Source organism: Camelus dromedarius, chromosome 11 (assembly GCF_036321535.1).
Source record: "Camelus dromedarius isolate mCamDro1 chromosome 11, mCamDro1.pat, whole genome shotgun sequence".
Classification (NCBI taxonomy): domain Eukaryota; kingdom Metazoa; phylum Chordata; class Mammalia; order Artiodactyla; family Camelidae; genus Camelus; species Camelus dromedarius.
Window position 1 is genome coordinate 269595 of NC_087446.1, and position 16708 is coordinate 286302.

At 51.0% G+C, this 16708-nt stretch overlaps 3 protein-coding genes across 6 annotated transcripts; all 3 read left to right on the top strand.

Moving 5' to 3' along the window:
* Positions 1-9772: 9772 nt before the first annotated feature.
* On the top strand, positions 9773-11299 carry CIMAP1B (ciliary microtubule associated protein 1B). 2 transcript variants are annotated; one of them, XM_064491318.1, is made up of 6 exons: positions 9773-9881; positions 9967-10170; positions 10426-10530; positions 10616-10737; positions 10837-10977; positions 11049-11299. In XM_064491318.1, exons 1-6 carry the CDS (start codon positions 9773-9775, stop codon positions 11196-11198), a joined length of 831 nt encoding a protein of 276 aa, XP_064347388.1. In that variant the 3' UTR covers positions 11199-11299. The 2 variants fall into 2 exon arrangements, with proteins under 2 accessions (XP_064347388.1, XP_064347389.1); XM_064491319.1 differs by having other exon boundaries at positions 11118-11299.
* A 99-nt stretch (positions 11300-11398) lies between these two features.
* TYMP (thymidine phosphorylase) lies at positions 11399-14408 on the top strand. Its single transcript, XM_064491290.1, is given in 3 exon segments — positions 11399-12078; positions 12080-12443; positions 13008-14408. Coding segments are annotated over 3 exon segments (912 nt in total). The 5' UTR covers positions 11399-11842; the 3' UTR covers positions 13320-14408.
* A 176-nt stretch (positions 14409-14584) lies between these two features.
* On the top strand, positions 14585-16640 carry LOC105106158 (protein SCO2 homolog, mitochondrial). 3 transcript variants are annotated; one of them, XM_010999992.3, is made up of 3 exons: positions 14586-15017; positions 15191-15249; positions 15800-16640. In XM_010999992.3, exon 3 carries the CDS (start codon positions 15813-15815, stop codon positions 16611-16613), a length of 801 nt encoding a protein of 266 aa, XP_010998294.1. In that variant the 5' UTR covers positions 14586-15017; positions 15191-15249; positions 15800-15812; the 3' UTR covers positions 16614-16640. The 3 variants fall into 3 exon arrangements, with proteins under 3 accessions (XP_010998296.1, XP_010998294.1, XP_010998295.1); XM_010999994.3 differs by lacking the exon at positions 15191-15249 and having other exon boundaries at positions 14585-15017; XM_010999993.3 differs by lacking the exons at positions 14586-15017; positions 15191-15249 and adding an exon at positions 15024-15151.
* The last annotated feature ends 68 nt before the right edge of the window (positions 16641-16708 follow it).

Genomic DNA, 16708 nt, shown 5'->3' on the forward strand with positions numbered 1-16708 from the left:
TTAGGCAAACTGAGCAAACAGTAGGGAAGTCTGGGGGGGGGGGGCGTGGCGTGTACAGAGCGCCCTCTGGGGGTGGGTGCTATGCACCACTTCTTCCAAAATAATGACGAGTTTATGGAGGAGCCTCAGAAATTGTTCAAGAGTAAACTAAACCGAGTAAACTTTTAAGTAACTATTTAAAAACTAGATTATAATTTACCTCCGCAGAAAACAGACGTCCATTATTAGCTCAAGGCACATCTGTAATTCATTTGTGACACCCCACTGTGCCTCATCTCACTGGCTGGTATTTTCTGCTATAAACAGTGAAAATACAGATACAGCAAGAGTGTGGGTGAATCTCAGCAGCATGACAGTGAGTTTTTTCTTTTTCTGTTTAGGAGGGGGAGGTTTATTTGCTTATTTATTTTTAGAGGCGGTACTGGGCATTGAACCCAGGACCTCTTGCATGCTAAGCACACACTGTACCATTTGAGCTATACCCTCCCCTAGCATGATGGTGATTTAAAAAAGCAAGTCACATGGTGAGAATGTAAAATGGTACAACCACTCTGGAAAAGTCTGGCAACTTCTTTAAAAAAAACAAACATATACTTACCATATACCCAGCGATAGCACTCCTGGGCATTTATCCCAGAGAAATGGAGGCTTACGTCTATACAAACAGCTGCACATAAATGCACAGAGGTGAGGAGCAAGGTGCCTCTAGCCAGTGGCTACAGGAGGTGGCTGCCAAGTGTCCCTACAGGTGGATCAGCCCAAGGAGATCTAAAATGGGCATAAGAGCGTCTGATAAACTAACAAATAATTTTTTTAGGTAGCTAAAAGAAAGGAAGAATAGTTAAAAGCAGAAAATGGACAGAAACAAAAAAAAAAGGTTCTGGCTTCACAGGTGAATTCTACAAAACATTTAAAGAAGAGTTAACACCTATTCTCAAACTATTCCAAATATTGCAAAGGAAGGAACACTTCTAAACTCATTCTGCGAGGCCAGCATCACCTTGATACCAAAACCAGAAAAAAAATCACACAAAAAAGAAAATTACAGGCCAGTATTACAGATGAACATAGATGCCAAAGTCTTCAACAAAATACAGCAAACCAAACTCAAAAAATATAGTAAAAGGATCATATACCATGATCAAGTGGACTTATCACAAGGATGCAAGGACTGTTCAACATCACAGATCAGTCAGCGTGATGCAGCACATTAACAAACTGAAGAATAAAGACCCTATGATTATCTCGATAGATGCAAAAAAAGCTTTTGAAGACACAAAGTAACTTACAAAACAGAAACAGACTCACAGACATAGAAAACAAACTTATGGTTACCAGTGGGGAGAGGAGTGGGAAGGGATAAATCGGGAGTTTGAGATTTGCAGATGCTAATTAACATATATAAAGTAGATAAACAACAAGTTTCTACTGTATAACACAGGGAACCATATTCAATACCTTGTAGTAACCTATGGTGAAGAAGAATATGAGAACAAATGTATGTATGTTCCTATGTGACTGAAGTATTTTGCTGTACACTAGAAATTGACACAACATTGTAAACTGACTGTACTTCAATAAAAATATATTTTTTAAAAAAGTTTAAAAAAAGATTTGCAGATACTAACTACTATATATAAAAATAGATAAACAACAAGTTTCTACTGTATAGCACAGGGAACTATATTCAGTACCTTATAATAACCTATAATAAAAAAGAATATGAAAAGGAATATATGTATGTATATGTATGACTGAAATATTATGCTGTACACTAGAAATTGACACATCATCAACTGACTATACTTCAATTTAAAAAAAAAAAGAGAGAGAAAAGAAAAAAAGCTTTTGACAAAATCCAACGTCCACTTATGATTAAAACGCTCTGCAAAATGGGTATAGAGGAAACATACCTCAACATAATAAAGGCCATATATCATAAGCCCACAGCTAACATCACACTCAATGGTGAAAGACTGAAAGCACTTCCTCTAAGATCAGGCACAAGACTGATGTCCACTTGGGATGCCCACTCTCACTACTCTTATTGAACATAGTATTGAAATTCTAGCAACAGCAAATAGACAAGAAAAATAAATAAAAGGAATCGAAATTGGAAAGGAAGAAGTGAAACTGTCATATGCATATGACATGAAACTATGCATAGAAAATCCTAAAGACACCACCAAAAAAACTATTAGAATTCATCAGTGAACTCAGTAAAGTTGCAGGATACAAAATTAATACACAGAAATCTGTTTTGTTTCTTTACAATAGCAATGAACTATCTGAAAGAGAAATTAAGAAAGTAATCCCATTTGCCATTGCATCAAAAAGAATAAAATACCTAGGAATAAATGTAACCAAGGATGTAAAAAACCTGTACTCAAAAAACTATAAGACACTGATGAAAGAAATTGAAGACAACACAAACAAATGGAAAGATACACTGTGTTCATGGATTAGAAGAATTAATATTGTTAAAATGACTGAACTACCCAAGGCACTCTACAGATTCAGCTCAATCCCTATCAAAACACCAAAGGCATTTTTCACAGAACTAGAACAAATAATTCTAACACTTGTATGCAAACACGAAAGACCTCAAATAGCCAAAACAATCTTGAAAAAGAAGAACAGAGCTGGAGGAATCATGCTCCCAGACTTCAGACTATGCTACAAAGCTACAGTAATCAAAACAGTATGTTACTGGCACAAAAACAGACACATTGGTCAATGGAATAGAATAAACAGCTCAGAAATAAACTCATGCACTTATAGTCAGTTACCTTATGACAAAGGAGGCAAGAATATACAATGAGGAAAAGACAATCTCTTCAATAAGTGGTACTGGGAAAACTAGAGAGCTACATGTAAAAGAATGAAATTAGAGCATTTTCTCACATCGCATACAAAAATAAACTCAAAATGAATTAAAGATCTAAATGTAAGACCAGAAACCATAAAATTCCTAGGAAATATGGGCAGAATACTCTTTGACATAAATCATAGCAACATTTTTTAGATCTGTCTCCTAAGGCAATGGAAACAAAAGCAAAAATAAACAAATGGGACCTAATTAAAGTTAAACACTTTTGCACAGCAAAGGAAACCATCAACAAAAGAGAAAGACAACCTACTGAAGGAGACAACATTTGCAAATAGTATGACTGATAAGGGGTTAATATCCAAAATATATAAATAGCTTGCACAACTCATTATCAAAAAACCAAACAACCTAATTTAAAAATTGGCAGGAAAGTACTGAACCACTAAGCTGTACACTCAAAACTAATATAATATTGTAAATCAGTGACAATTTAGTTTAAAAAAGAGAAAAAGAAAAAAAAAATAGAAGACCTGAATAGACTTTTTTTTCCAAAAAACACATAAGGATGGCCAACAGGCACCTGAAAAGATGCTCAACATCATTAATCATCAGGGAAATGTAAATCAAAAGCACAGTGAGATATCATCTCACACGTGTCAGAATGGCTATTAACAAAGAGCTAAGCAATAACAAGTGTAGGCGAGGATGTGGAGAAAAGGGAACACTTGTACGCTGCTGGTGGGAATGTAAATTGGTGGAGCCACTCTGGAAACAGTATAGCAATTCCTCATAAAACTAAAATTAGAACTACCGTCTCCCTCTCCCTCAGCATCTAGGTTTCACTGAAATGGTTTAATTTTTATTAGAACCTGTTTGTGAAGTGGGGGAGATTCATGGCTCCACAACGTCTCCTCTCTCCCTCCATTGCAGAGTCTGGCTCTGGTATATTTGCTGTTTGTTTCTACTCTTCCTGGATTTTCCTCTCGGGCACTGATGCTCTGCTCTCTGAGATCCCATCACCCCAGCACCCCTCCCACGCAGGTAGGTGGAGGCTCTCCTGGGGAAGGACCCTGCGTGTGTCTTTCCCTGCAGGAGACCTTTCTTGCTATCTTGCCATCCTCCAGCTTCCACTCTGATGTTTCCTTTTGTAGGTAATTTGGGTTTTCTTCCTAGAAGCTTGTAAGATATCTTTGTCTTGTAGCTGAACAGTTGCCTTTCCCATCAGGCCGCCCCGGGGTCCAGAAAGCACCTCAGGTAACAGACTCCAGTCTGGCTTCAGCCGAGAAGAGTTCTCGTCTGGTGTTGACTGAAGCACCAGTTTTTCCTCTTCTCCTTCTAGAACGCCTGTGTTTAGCCAGGTACATACCTCCTCAAGCTGTTTATCTTTTCCCTCACGGCTTCCCCTGTATTTTTCCTCCGTGCTTTGGGGGCTTTCCTGCTCTTGGGTCTCCGAGGCACCAGCTCAGTTTCTGGCACCACCGTTCCCCGCTGTGGTTCAGATACTGGAAGTTAACTGCTTGCATGTTATATATCGTATTAGACCATGTCAGGGGCTGTTTGGGGATGGGGTTTCAGTGTGCAGGGGCGCAGGCCGCGCTGTTTCTTTTCACCGTGGTTTTTTCCTCATCAACAGCTCCATGTCACCAGCCTCGGCAGACTGGCCTTCCTCAGCTTCTCCAGACATTAAACAGCGACCCCTCAGCCCTCCTGAAACTCTCCACGCGGTCCTCCTAGTGCCGCCACTCTTGGTCTTCCTTCCATCTCGCTGGTTGCTGGCTCCCCCCTATCTTACAAAAAGACGCTGTGTGGGCCCGGCCAGACCTGCCTGAGCCAGGTCCCTGCCAAGCCTTGGGGACAGTCCCTGTCACACGGTGGCAACGCATTTCCCTATGAACGACGCCTAACCATCATTACGTAAGCCGAGGGCAAGCCAGCGAGATGGCCCTGGCGACATAAAGAGAAAGTACACCAGGAACCCGGATGCAGATCTAAGTGTCGTTTCTTGCAAATGGCACTTTTAAATAACCACGTCAGGTAATTCATCATGCGGGAGTTTCACTGTAAGGCGGTTGGGATGTGTCTGCGGCATTCACTCTGGTGGCGAACGCGAGAGTCGCCCACGGGGCGGTGGAGCCTTGAGGAGCTGTGCTGCCCGAGCACCCCAGCACCTGCAGCTCGCGAAGCAGTCAGCCGAGCCCGGGAGACTGGAACTTCCAGATGATTCACACGTCGGAGCGCTCCCTTCTGCCAAATCCCTCGGCCTCTGCTGCGGCGCCCTCGCGCTCCGCCCTCCAAGGCAGAGGTCAGCAAAGGTTTTTTGTAAAGGGCCAGATAGTGACGTTTTTTGTCTTTGCAGGTCACGAGGTCTCGGTTGCTACTACCCAACTCTGCCGTTGTAGCAGAACGTGGAAGCGGCCGCGGACAGCACCACAGGAGTGGTGGCTCTGCTCCAACCCGCCGCGCGGCTGGATTTGATGACCCCATAATCCCCAGGACGGCTGATGCCTCCCAGGCCACCTCCGCCTGGACCCCTCCACCAAGCCCCGCGCTTCTGTCTCTCCGTACTTTATTTTTTTGTCAGGGTGAAGGAGGGAGGTAATTTGGGTTATTTTTTTAATGGACGTACTGGGGATTGAACCCCAGGACTTCGTGCATTTAGCACGCGCTTTACCACTGAGCTCTACCTCCTCCCCCATTCTGTACTTTAGAACCTAAAAACTAAATTTTTCATTCTCACTTGAAGCTGAACTTCTGAGTGGAGTTGTTGAGTTAGGCACAGCCTTGTGAGGTCGAGAAGGCAGCATGTCTTCTCATTTGCCTGCAGACAAATGAGGCAGTGGAGACAGCTGCTAAGAGAGGGTGCAGTGCAGGCAGCAGGAGCTAAGTGTCACCACCCCGGGTTCCTGGCCTCACGTCGCAGCTACCAAGTCTCTTCTTCAGCTCAATGGCCCCTCACCATCCCTCTCAGTCCCTACACCATCAGCTCATCGAATAATTTTATAATATCCCATGGTATAAATCCATTTCTGCCTTAAAAACATAAGAGTTGTTTCTGTTTTCTGCACTGAGCCCTGACTGACACACCCACCAAAACAGCCTGGCCCTGTCATCCTCACCTCAGAAAATGACATCTCCATCCACATCCATGAATCAGGCTCCAGGCAGAAGATAAAAACCACACTGGCAATGTGAAAAGGAAAAAAAAAAAAAAATATATATATATATATATATATATATATATATATATATATATATATATATATGGAATTGTTAACGAGTAAAAGGAGGTTACCTACTAAGTAGGTAAGAGAGACTCCAAGGGTTACAGAAGCATCCAGTGCCGGCAGTTGGTACTACCTGTGGGGCTGAAGGGATGGGGAATCTGGAAGAGCCCTGCTCCCTGCTGCACAGTGAGGCTTACAGCTCCTTGGAGGGGCAAGGCTTCCACAAAAAATGTGCAGCTGCTGATGAGGAAAGAGGCTGCAAGTCAGAGCTGGTGCATAAGAGCAGCTGCCACATGAGAACATGAATTGGTAACAGGCACACAGTGACCAAGCCAAAAAACAAGAGGTGATTCCTACCTGCCCTCCTCTCTGATGTCCAACATGTCACCAGAGCAGCTCAGTTCTACCTCTGAAACATATCTCCAGCCACTTCCTTCTCTGTCTTCACCGTCACTGTTTTAGTCCAAGTCACAACAGCTCCAACTTGGACCTAGAAAAAATACAACCTGTTCCTAAATTGGTAAACTCAAAACTATAAACCAGCCAGTCATTGCCCCAATTAATCTATACAATCAGTGCAATCCCAGTCAATTTCAAATGATTCAGAAATTCACCTAGAAAAAAATGCATACAATTAACCAAGAAATTTTGGGGAAGGAAGGCACAAGAAAAGGTACTTACTCTATCGGAAATCAATATAGTTTAAACATACTAGACCTTATAAAGATGGAATTCTTTTGACAAGCAAAAGATTACCAATAACAAAATAGAAAGGAAAATAAAAAATCCAGAAAACATATGATCCCCAAAAAGTTAACATATGTAACATAAAAATATCTTACAAATCAATAAGAAAATACCACAAAGCCAATAGAAAAATTGGCCAAAACACACAAACAGGCAGTTCACCGTAATACATGTGGCCAATAAATACATGAAACAATCTATTCCTCTAAAACCACTGAAATGAAATCTCAGCAGAACAATAATCTGTTTTCATCTCAGAATGGCCAAGGTTTAGAGATTCTGTGGTGGGAGCCACAGTCCAAATCCGAATCTCAGCCCCACCACTTTCTAAACATGTAGCCCTTCGTGCCTCAGTTTCTTTGCCTGTAAAACTGGAATAAATAATAGCACTTGACTCAGAGCTTTGGTGTGAAGATTAAACAAAATAATTTTGGTAAATCAGTATTCAGAATAATGCCTGCCATATAACACAGGCTTTATAAATCCTACTTGGCTACCATTATATAAAAGGTTGAACTTAACTTTCATTGGCTAGGGTTTCAGAAATAGAAACATTCATAATCCACTGGAGAAAGTGTAAATTCATTTACTTATTCACAAAATGTTTGCCACCTCATGGGACATGACAGTGAACAAAGGAGACAGTTCCTTCCCTCACTGGCCAGCATTCTAAGAGAATGCACTTTCGAGGCAGGCAATTAAGCAAAATATGCCGAAATACGAAATGTTTGCACCGACCTGAAGAATCTGGCCCCTGAGTAGATCTTTTGTTAGCACCCGCTCTTCTATAGAGCAGTATGATTGTCAGTAATAATCATGGAATAAGCAGCAATAATGATTACTTTATTGACTTATTCTTTACTTCTAACTAGCCATTAAATTTGTGGCTTCTAAATAATAATTTTCAATCTTAAAAATATTCAAATTCAGTCAAATAATTCACACATGAAATAAAGTTTGCACCAACAAAACCTTTCAACAAAACAATTACTTTGCAGTTTGCCCTACTTCACTATTTTAGATGTTAGACGCAAAGACTCTCAGTGGTCAGGTAGAAAAAAAAGAGTTAAGAGAACTCAAGTTCTGTTTCTTCCTGTTACAATTGCTCTGGTATCATTTTTCATCTCAAATCTACTACTTAAAGGGAGAAATATGTGTTGTAACAGGGAGAGGAGACCTTAACTGCCCAGGCCTGAGCTCTGAAGACCACTCGTGATACCCAAGCATGACACGGTTACCCTCCCAAGGAAAGCTTGTCTGCCAACCATCAAGCTGAAGTCCTCTAAATTAACTTCTATACACAATATGTTCACTGAAGGGGAAAGGATAATACAAGTTGCTAATTGGAAACATACGCATATGCTACTAAAACTCAGTAGTGACCACAGTATTGTTTAAAACAATAAAGATTTGAAGGGAGGAATATTTTATGTCTAACGTTCTTTAGAGCTGCTGGGCTCATGAGGATGCTAAAAAGCAGGTCAACTTTGGAACACTTTGAGTATTGTTTTAAGACTCTCTACCAAAGCACCCTTGCAGGCTTCTCCCTTTCAACCCTAGGAGGCCCCTTGGAGGCTCCAGACCACAGGGGCTCCCAGCAACCCTGGTCTTGGTTCTCACTCCATAGGAGCACTGGCTGAGAGCTCTGGTCACAGGCTAGGAATTCCCACCAGATCACTGGGCAGTCCTCCTGGCCCTTCTTTTCCAGGGGGAGGTAGGCAAGTGGCCAAGTTGGCAGAATAGATCCATTCTTTTAGGTTACTTGACTGTTCTTTTTTCTAATGTTTGTAAGATAAATGCTAAGTGTCTTTATTTAAAATTTTTCTTCATTAATAATGAAGTCATTTATGGCTATATGTTTTCCTCTGAACACAGCTTTAGCTATGTCTTCTAAAGCTGGGTGTGAAGGGATCTGCCTTTGCAGTTTTATGTATAATTTGTAACTTCACATTTGAGTTTCTCTTTGATCCAGGGCATTTTCAAAGAGAATCTGTTAATTTCCAAGTAATTAACTTTTTAAAAAATATTTTACTGTTTGCTTAGAATTGTTTTGGATTGTGATCAGATAATGTGTCCTGTTATATATAGCTCTTTATTCAACCTGAATGGGCTTTTTTGTGGCCTGGTACATGGTTATTTTCTGCAACTATTCCATGGGCTTAAATAGATGCAAAGTTCTCTCTCTACACATAATAATTAAACTGAGCTTGATTTCTTTATTCTCCCACTAGCTTCTGTCTGCAGATCTGTCCATTTCTGGAATGGGTCTAGTGAAGCCCGTGAAACGGTGAGGACGGAGTTCTGGTCCATGGCCTAGCCTGCAGGATGTCTGCCACTGCGGACTCCAAGGAGGGGAGGCAGGGCGGGGAGGGGGCGGGGAGGGGGCGGGTGGAGGGCAGGGCCAGGGTGGTGGTGCACTCTGGTTGCCAGGAGGCGGGACCTGGACACAATGGGGTCTAGGAGTTGGGCAGGGCAGGGGCGGGAATCCAGGCACTCCACCCTGCCTTCCTAGCCGGGAGACACAGGAGCAGGTCAGTGCATCATCTTCGGGGTTTACCTCGGGCACCAGGTCCCCCACGCCGCCCCCTCACCCCGGTAACCTCCCCAGAAGTCCCTCAAATATCCTGTTTCTCCAGAACTCCAGAGAATTCCTCTCCAGCAGGGTTGAGTCCGAATTTGGCGCGCGCACATACACGCCCACTGAATTCATTTTGGGGGTGGGGGTTGGGAGATGGCCTCAAATCTCTGTCCCTGCCCCGCGCCCCCCACTCCCCTACACCCCTACCCCCGAGCCGGGGAAGCTACCGTTTGTTTTCCTGGCGCCTGGGATACGCGTGGGCCCGCCCCGGAGTCGGGCGAAGAGGGAGGGGATGGGGAGTGCGTCCCCGCGAGTAGCGAGTCGGGGTGGAGGGGCCGGCGCCGCCACCTTGTGTCCGCAGGTGTTGCAGGCCGCCAGCACTCCCACCGTGCCATGGGCTCGGACGTCTGGGTCGGCCCGTGGCGGCCACACCTGCCCCGCGGCCCCATCGCAGCTCTCTACAGCGGCCCGGGACCCAAGTACAAGCTGCCACCCAACACCGGTACCAGCGGCAGGCCGGGGCAGGGGCGGGCGGGGCTGCCGGGAGTGGAGTGGCCGGCGCCGGGTCATGCTGCGGCGCCCCGCAGGCTACATCCTGCACGATCCGTCGCGGCCCCGCGCTCCCGCCTTCACCTTCGGCGCGCGCCTCCCCACGCAGCAGACTTCGTGCGGCCCAGGGCCCGGCTACCTGGTGCCCGCTCGCATGACGGTGCGCGGCCGCGACAGCGCCCCCGCCTACTCCATCTACGGCCGCCCGCGCCACTCAGCGCCCTTCCTCACTCCGGGACCCGGTCAGGACCCTGGAACTCCCACCTCCCCAACTCCAGGCCGCCTCCAGGGACGCCCACTCGGGAAACCCCCCCACCTGGGCCCCGAGTCCCCTTTGGGCACCCTAACACTCCAAATTCGGTCCCCCCATATCCGGATCTCAGAAGAATTCAAGCCCAACGGGATTTGACAGATCGTGGCTGGAATTCCCCCTAATCCCTGGACCCGAGCCCGGGCCCCCAACCCAGTTCTGGCCCACCCCTCGGTCCGCCCCACAGGCAGGTACTTTCCGGAGCGAGCGGGGAATGCGGCGTACCCCAGCGCACCTCGGCACACCATCGCTCCCCGAAACTGGGGCTTCCGCGCGGAGCCGCAGACCCCAGGTAAATCCAGAAAGGTCCACTCAGCACTGGCAGCGGTGGGGAGACCTACTGGTCCGCAGAGATCCACCCTCGCTGGCTCCTCCAGGCCCCGGGACCTACACTGTGCCCTCACTCCTGGGCCCCCGTGTCGTCGGTAAAATCTCGGCCCCGACTTACTCCATCTACGGGCGCAGCGCGGTGGGCAGCTTCTGCGAGGACCTCAGCAAGGTGGGAGAGGGACTTCCCGCACCGCGTGGCGAGGTGTCAGTGGTCGGCGGGCCTGGAGGCCGGACACAGCACCACTCCCGCCCTCCCGCCCTCCTGCAGACCCCAGGACCCTGCGCCTACCACGCGGTGAACCCTGGGGTCTACAAGCCCCGGGCCCCCCAGTTCTCGATGCTGGCGCGGACATCGCTCCCCCAAGGCAACACCTTGAATCCCGGGCCCGCGGCCTACAACGTGGACCAGGTGGTCTGTAGTTCAGACTGAAGGGTCAGGGCGGGGGGGAAGGGGAGCCGGGGCGGGGTCGCGGGTCTCAGCTAGGTTGGGGTCCGGGAGCCCGGGGCCGGCCGGCTGTGCCAGGCCAGCGACGTCTCCTGGATCCGCAGCACCGGAAGCCTCGCGGATGGAGCTTCGGGATCCGTCACTCAGACTACCTGGCCCCTATGCTGATGGACGTGAATGACTGATCGGCCGGGCGGGCGCGGCCCCACAAATGTTTTTCTTAAAAGATTCGGGAGCCAGCAGCGTGTCGCCTTCCCTCTGCTTGCGGCGCGGCGGGCGGGCAAGAGAGGCCGCAAGCGGGCCCTCGTGATTGGTCGGGATACCCGCCCCTCCAAGGCGGTGATTGGCCCAGAGCCCCGCCTGTCCGCGAGGCCCCGCCCCTCCGTGGATCTGGCCGGAGGCGCCATCCCGCCGCTCCCACGCTGTGGCCGCCGGCAAGACAGAGAGGAACCCGCTAGGATTCGAAAGAAGACGGGCTAGGGCCTCTGTGCAGGACAGGTACGGACCGGGGTCAGTTGTGAGACCGAGATGTGGGAGCCAGACATGGAGACATGCACACGGGCGACACAGACACAGGACTGAGGGGACTACACGAGAGAAAAACGGGAACCGGGTCGGGACAAGTGAGCCTGGCTGCAGTGACACGGACACAGGGCGGCGACAGGTTCCAAGTGTGTCGCAGCCCGGAGTAGTTGCGGACCCCTGTCCCCACCTGCCCCAGTTGAATCTGCTGAACTCTCCCAGGGAGGGAGCCGGAGCCCAAGCAACTGCCTACTGAAGTCAGGGGTTTCGTGAGTGCCGTCCTGGAAGGCACAGGGCGCGCAAATCCATGCGTGGCGACGGCTGGCCGCCCCTGACTCCGACCCAAAGGTCAGGCCCAGAGACTGCCTGCCCCCGGCGACGCCATAGCGCCCCACCACTGCCACTGCCACTCAGGATAACCTACTGCAGGGGGAACGCCCTCCCTCCTTGTGCTGCCTACACCACTGTACCCACGCCTAGGGGCCATGATCTTGCCAACCGCCTGCGAGGCATGGATCTGGTGGAGACTGCAGCGCTGACCCGTCCTGGGCAAGTCTGGGCAGCAGCTGGAGTGGCCTGGTGCCTATAGCTCGGGGACAAACGTGCCCTGAGGCAGAGTCTTGGCACCTGCCCTGCCTGCCTGTGGCTGCAAGGTTAAAAGATGCCTCCTCTCAAGACCAGAAACTCTGACCTCAAAGAGGTCAGCAGCCCAATTCAAGCCTGGCCCAAACAGGACCCCAGGACAGAACCTGAATCTCCCTTCCCATCAACCCCCAAGAACAGGAACAAGTCTTCCAGCTCTCCCTCCTAGATTCCGCAGGCAGGACTCCCAAAGGAAGAGCCGGTACTGCTACCCCTCCACCCCCAGACTTGTGCCTCAAGCGAGAGGTACTTGCCTCCTCCCCCACTGACACCCCCATCCCAAACCAGGACAATCTGTTTTCAGTTCCCTCTCCAGTTGAATACCCACTACACTGCTTAGTAAATATTTAACTCCAGTTGAAGTTCTAACCAGGGAAGGTGAGGAGAAATGTGGGGGTGGGGATGTGACTATGCAGGTGTACTCAGCATCCCTGTCCAGCATGTACCAATGATCAGTGGACATGGTCTGGGGCACATGGGGAGCACCTTGGATATTTCTGGATTTAGTGTCACCTAGAGCCCAGAGCAGGTACAGGTGGGCCACTGATGGGTCATTGACCTGGGTTATTGATGGATACATTGGCCAGACTCTCTAGAAGATCATTAGTGAGGATATTGACCAGTTATTCATGGCGCCTAGGACTTTGATCAAGATCATCAATGGAAATTTGATTGAAGTCATTAATAGGGACTTTGTAAAATACTGACAGGCCTCTGATTAATCATTAATGAGCCACAGGACATTGATCAATATTCTGGACGAGTCATTAGTGAGGACTTATCAGAATCATTCCTAAGTCACTGGTCATGATTTTGAACATTTTGTCAAGGTTGCTGATGAGTTTTCAGTCGGGGTCAGTGATGAGGTTACTGATCAGAGGCCACTGAAGGTCACCAAGAGCCCTTATGCGGGGGGGGGGGGGGGGGGCTGGCCAGATGCAAGGGCTGCCGGGGCAAGTAGCTGCTGTATTGTGGGTCAGAGCAGGAAGCTGGTTCTTGCAGATGGAATCCTGTATGAAGCAAGAGATGTAACAGACACTGTCGACAGCCTGCCACTCATCACAGGTGACCTCACCCCAGACTCCACCTCCTGCATGTTAAAGACCCCAAGCTGTGAACACACACAATCACCGGTGATTTGACCCAAACCCAGGGTCAGTGTATGCTCATCACAGGATACCTGATCACCCACTCAAGAGGGTGACCTGACTGATGCACAACCTGTCATCCCATCACATAGGGAACTTTACCCCATGCTCTGGATCCCTGACCCCTCATGACAGACCGGAGATTCAGCATCCTCCACATCTCCTGGGAAGCTCCAGGATCTCCATCATCTCCAGACCCGTAGCCTCCCCCACAGCCCCCATCCTCAGTGAGAAGGCGACAGACAGCCTGTCTGCTCTGGTGGTAGACAGGAAGTTCAGGGAAACCGCAGTCGTCCCTATTCAGCCACAGGCGTGGGAGCAGGCAAGCACCAGTGCCTTCTGGAGCCAGTGTGGCCTCTCCGTAGGGGTCGCCGTGTGGTTGTGTCCTCTCTGATGGTGTGGATCTCATGTGGCCCCAAACTCCCCTTCATAACTTGGGCAGCCTGGTCCCCACGAACCTTTTAGTCCTCCCAGCAGCCCTGTCTCACCCTGCCTCTGCTGGGACTGGACTCCGTGCTGGCATTCCTCCTTCTTCAGCTTTATCTGAGCAAGGCTGATCTGGTCTGGGGAAACCCTCCCGCCCGGGCCAGGTACAAGGCTTTCCTGACCCCCACCGCTTAAGTCAAGCACACTGCCTGCTTCAGGTCTCTCCCGTCCCCTCCCAAGCCTTCTGTGATCCCCTCACTCCACGGGAACTGGCAACCAAGGATGCATCAAGGACTGGAGTCTGACGACACGCAAGATAATGGGCGGGTCCACGCTGAGCCGTGTCTCCGCAGGTTGGCGCGGGGCGGTTGCTCTGACCGCCAAGGACAACCCCAGCGTAGGCCACTCCCTGGAGTGGAGAAGGCGCTGCTGTGCGGAGGCCCCCGGGCCTGCGGACCCAGTCACCCGTCACCAGGCTCGGTGAGGGGACTGGTAGAGGGGCACCCGCTCTGGCTCAGCCCTACGCCCAGAGACCTCCGTCCGTCCAGTAGCCCATGCCCCTCCCTTCCTGAGCCCAGCTTTTCACCCCCAGCCCCCCGCGCCCGCGAGCTGGCCGACACGCGGCAACGAACCCCGAGAGGCGCTCATTGGTGCGGGTGCCCGTGCGGCTCCACGGGGGCCGGGAGCAAGAAGGTGGAAACCCCGGGCGAGTGCAGACCGCGCCGGGCGAGGCGTGGCCGCCGAGGATGGGCGGGGCTTCCTCGCACCGCCCTCCGGCACGTGACTTCTGACGGGGGGAGTCCTGCACCTTTGGCGCATGCGCACGGCCCGGCGCCCGCTGGCTCCACGCTCGTCTGCGCGAGCGCGACGCCGTTAACGCATACGCCCAGGGACCGAGCAGGGCGGGCGCCAAGCTCTGCTTCCTGGGTCTCATCCACAGGCACGCGGCATCGACGCCGGCGTCCGGAGGACCTGGAAGGCCACCCAGCGCGGCGCGTTCCTGGAGGGCGCTCTGGAGGGGGCTCCTTGAGAAGAGGGGCCTTCTGGAGGAGAGGGGCCCTGGAAACGTCCACAGGCTGCCTTCGCTTGCAGGCCCATTTCATGCACCGCTTACAGCGCACTTTGCAAAGGAGGAAGCTGATGTAGACACTAAGGGACGTGTCCAAGGTCATCCAGCCCAGAGCCCAAGCCCAGGAACCTTTGGACCGGGCAGAGGCCGGACATTTAGTAGTCTTCGAGAAGGCCCTTCCAGCAGCAGCGGAGCAGGTAAGGCGGAGTCCTAAGACCTCCTCCTAGCAAACCTCCAGAGGACCCTGAGAAAGGGTCGGAGGTCACCGAAGCAACAGCAGAGCGTGGGCCGCCAGCCCAGAGCTGCTGTCGGATACCCGGCTGTGGACAAGGTAGGCTCCAGACAAGTGGAAACCTTGTTTCCCTTCCAGGTGACCACCACCCAGAAAGGTTCAGGGTGGAAGGGGCGGCGGCGGAGCGGCATCAGGAGGTAACTGCAGACTGGGTGCGGGTGACGGGGGGTTTCGGCTGAGCCTGGGGAGGGAACCAAAGCTCCATGGTTGGAGCGGTCCTCAAGAGAAAGGCTGCAGAAGGGTCGGAGTCAGTCTTTGGGGATTGAAGCCAGAGACTCACCCACTTCCTGTCAAGAAATGGGAGTTTATTGCACACAGACTAATATGCTCAGGAATCCCAACAAGCATGCACTTGGAATGCTTTCAGTCAGCTCACTCAGACACAGGCAGCGCTGGGCTAGGCTGGTTAGAGCTGCAGGGGCAGGCCAGCCAGCAGCAGGACCAGGGGGCAGGGGCCAGGTGGGATGAGATGGATGAGGGTCTCAGGCTGGAGGACAAGAGGAACAGGCAGGGACATTTGATAACACCTAGGCCAGAGTGCGAAGTTTCAGAGGTGAAGCACTTCTGAGCCCAGCTGAGCCCGTGTGGGGTTGGTCCTTCAGATGGTGGCGAGTCTCCCCAGAATGATGGAGGATGACCCAGGAGGCCGAGGCACCTCCTGGTTCCAAAACCTTTGCTCTTTTCCAGGAGCACCAGGTCCATGCTGCTGCTGGCTCGGGCACCCAAGGCTTGGCACGGGCTCTCTCAGCTCAAGCCTCCTGCCCTCCCCAGGACCCCAGGAGGCAAGGCCCCACATGTGAGGTGCCGGCTCCTGTCAAGGCAGGGCCCTGTGGAGGCTGGCAGGCAGGGCCGGCCCCAGGGTCCTGGGCTACGAACTAGGCTGCTGATCACAGCCTTGTTTGGGGCTGGGCTAGGTGGGGCCTGGCTGGCTGCAAGGGCAGAAAAGGAGCAGCGGCGGCAGCGACAGCGGACAGAGGCACTGCATCAGGCTGCTGTGGGCCAGGGTGACTTCAGCCTGCTGGACCACTGGGGCCAGGCTCGCTGCAAAGCCGACTTCCGGGGCCAGTGGGTGCTAATGTACTTTGGCTTCACTCACTGCCCCGACATCTGCCCAGATGAGCTGGAGAAGCTGGTGCAGGTGGTGAGGCAGCTGGAGACAGAGCCTGGCCTGCCCCCCGTGCAGCCCCTCTTTATCACCGTGGACCCTGAGCGGGATGACGTGGCCGCCATGGCCCGCTACGTGCAGGACTTCCACCCAAGGCTGCTGGGCCTGACTGGCTCAGCTGAGCAGATTGCCGAGGTCAGCCGCAGCTACCGCGTGTACTACAGCGCTGGCCCCAAGGACGAGGACCAGGATTACATTGTGGACCACTCCATCGCCATCTATTTGCTCAGCCCTGACGGCCTCTTCACAGACTATTACAGCAGGGCCAGGTCAGCTGAGCAGATTGCAGACAGCGTGCGGCGCCACATGGCTGCCTTCCGCAGCGTCCTGCACTGAGCAGGGTCATTAAAGGGATGTGACCCAGTAGTGTGTGCGTGTGGTCTGTACCAGCAGCTTTCAGAGGCCAGTGCAGAAAAGGGGCTCAGGACCTG

Bases quoted from the DNA above. Each gene is read 5' to 3' on its own strand.
- LOC105106158 (XM_010999994.3), top strand. From the start codon at position 15,813: ATGCTGCTGCTGGCTCGGGCACCCAAGGCTTGGCACGGGCTCTCTCAG.
- CIMAP1B (XM_064491318.1), top strand. From the start codon at position 9,773: ATGGGCTCGGACGTCTGGGTCGGCCCGTGGCGGCCACACCTGCCCCGC. The intron at 10,531-10,615 runs GTAAATCCAGAA...TGGCTCCTCCAG, and splicing joins CGCGGAGCCGCAGACCCCAG to GCCCCGGGACCTACACTGTG. The intron at 10,978-11,048 runs GTGGTCTGTAGT...CGCGGGTCTCAG, and splicing joins CGGCCTACAACGTGGACCAG to CTAGGTTGGGGTCCGGGAGC.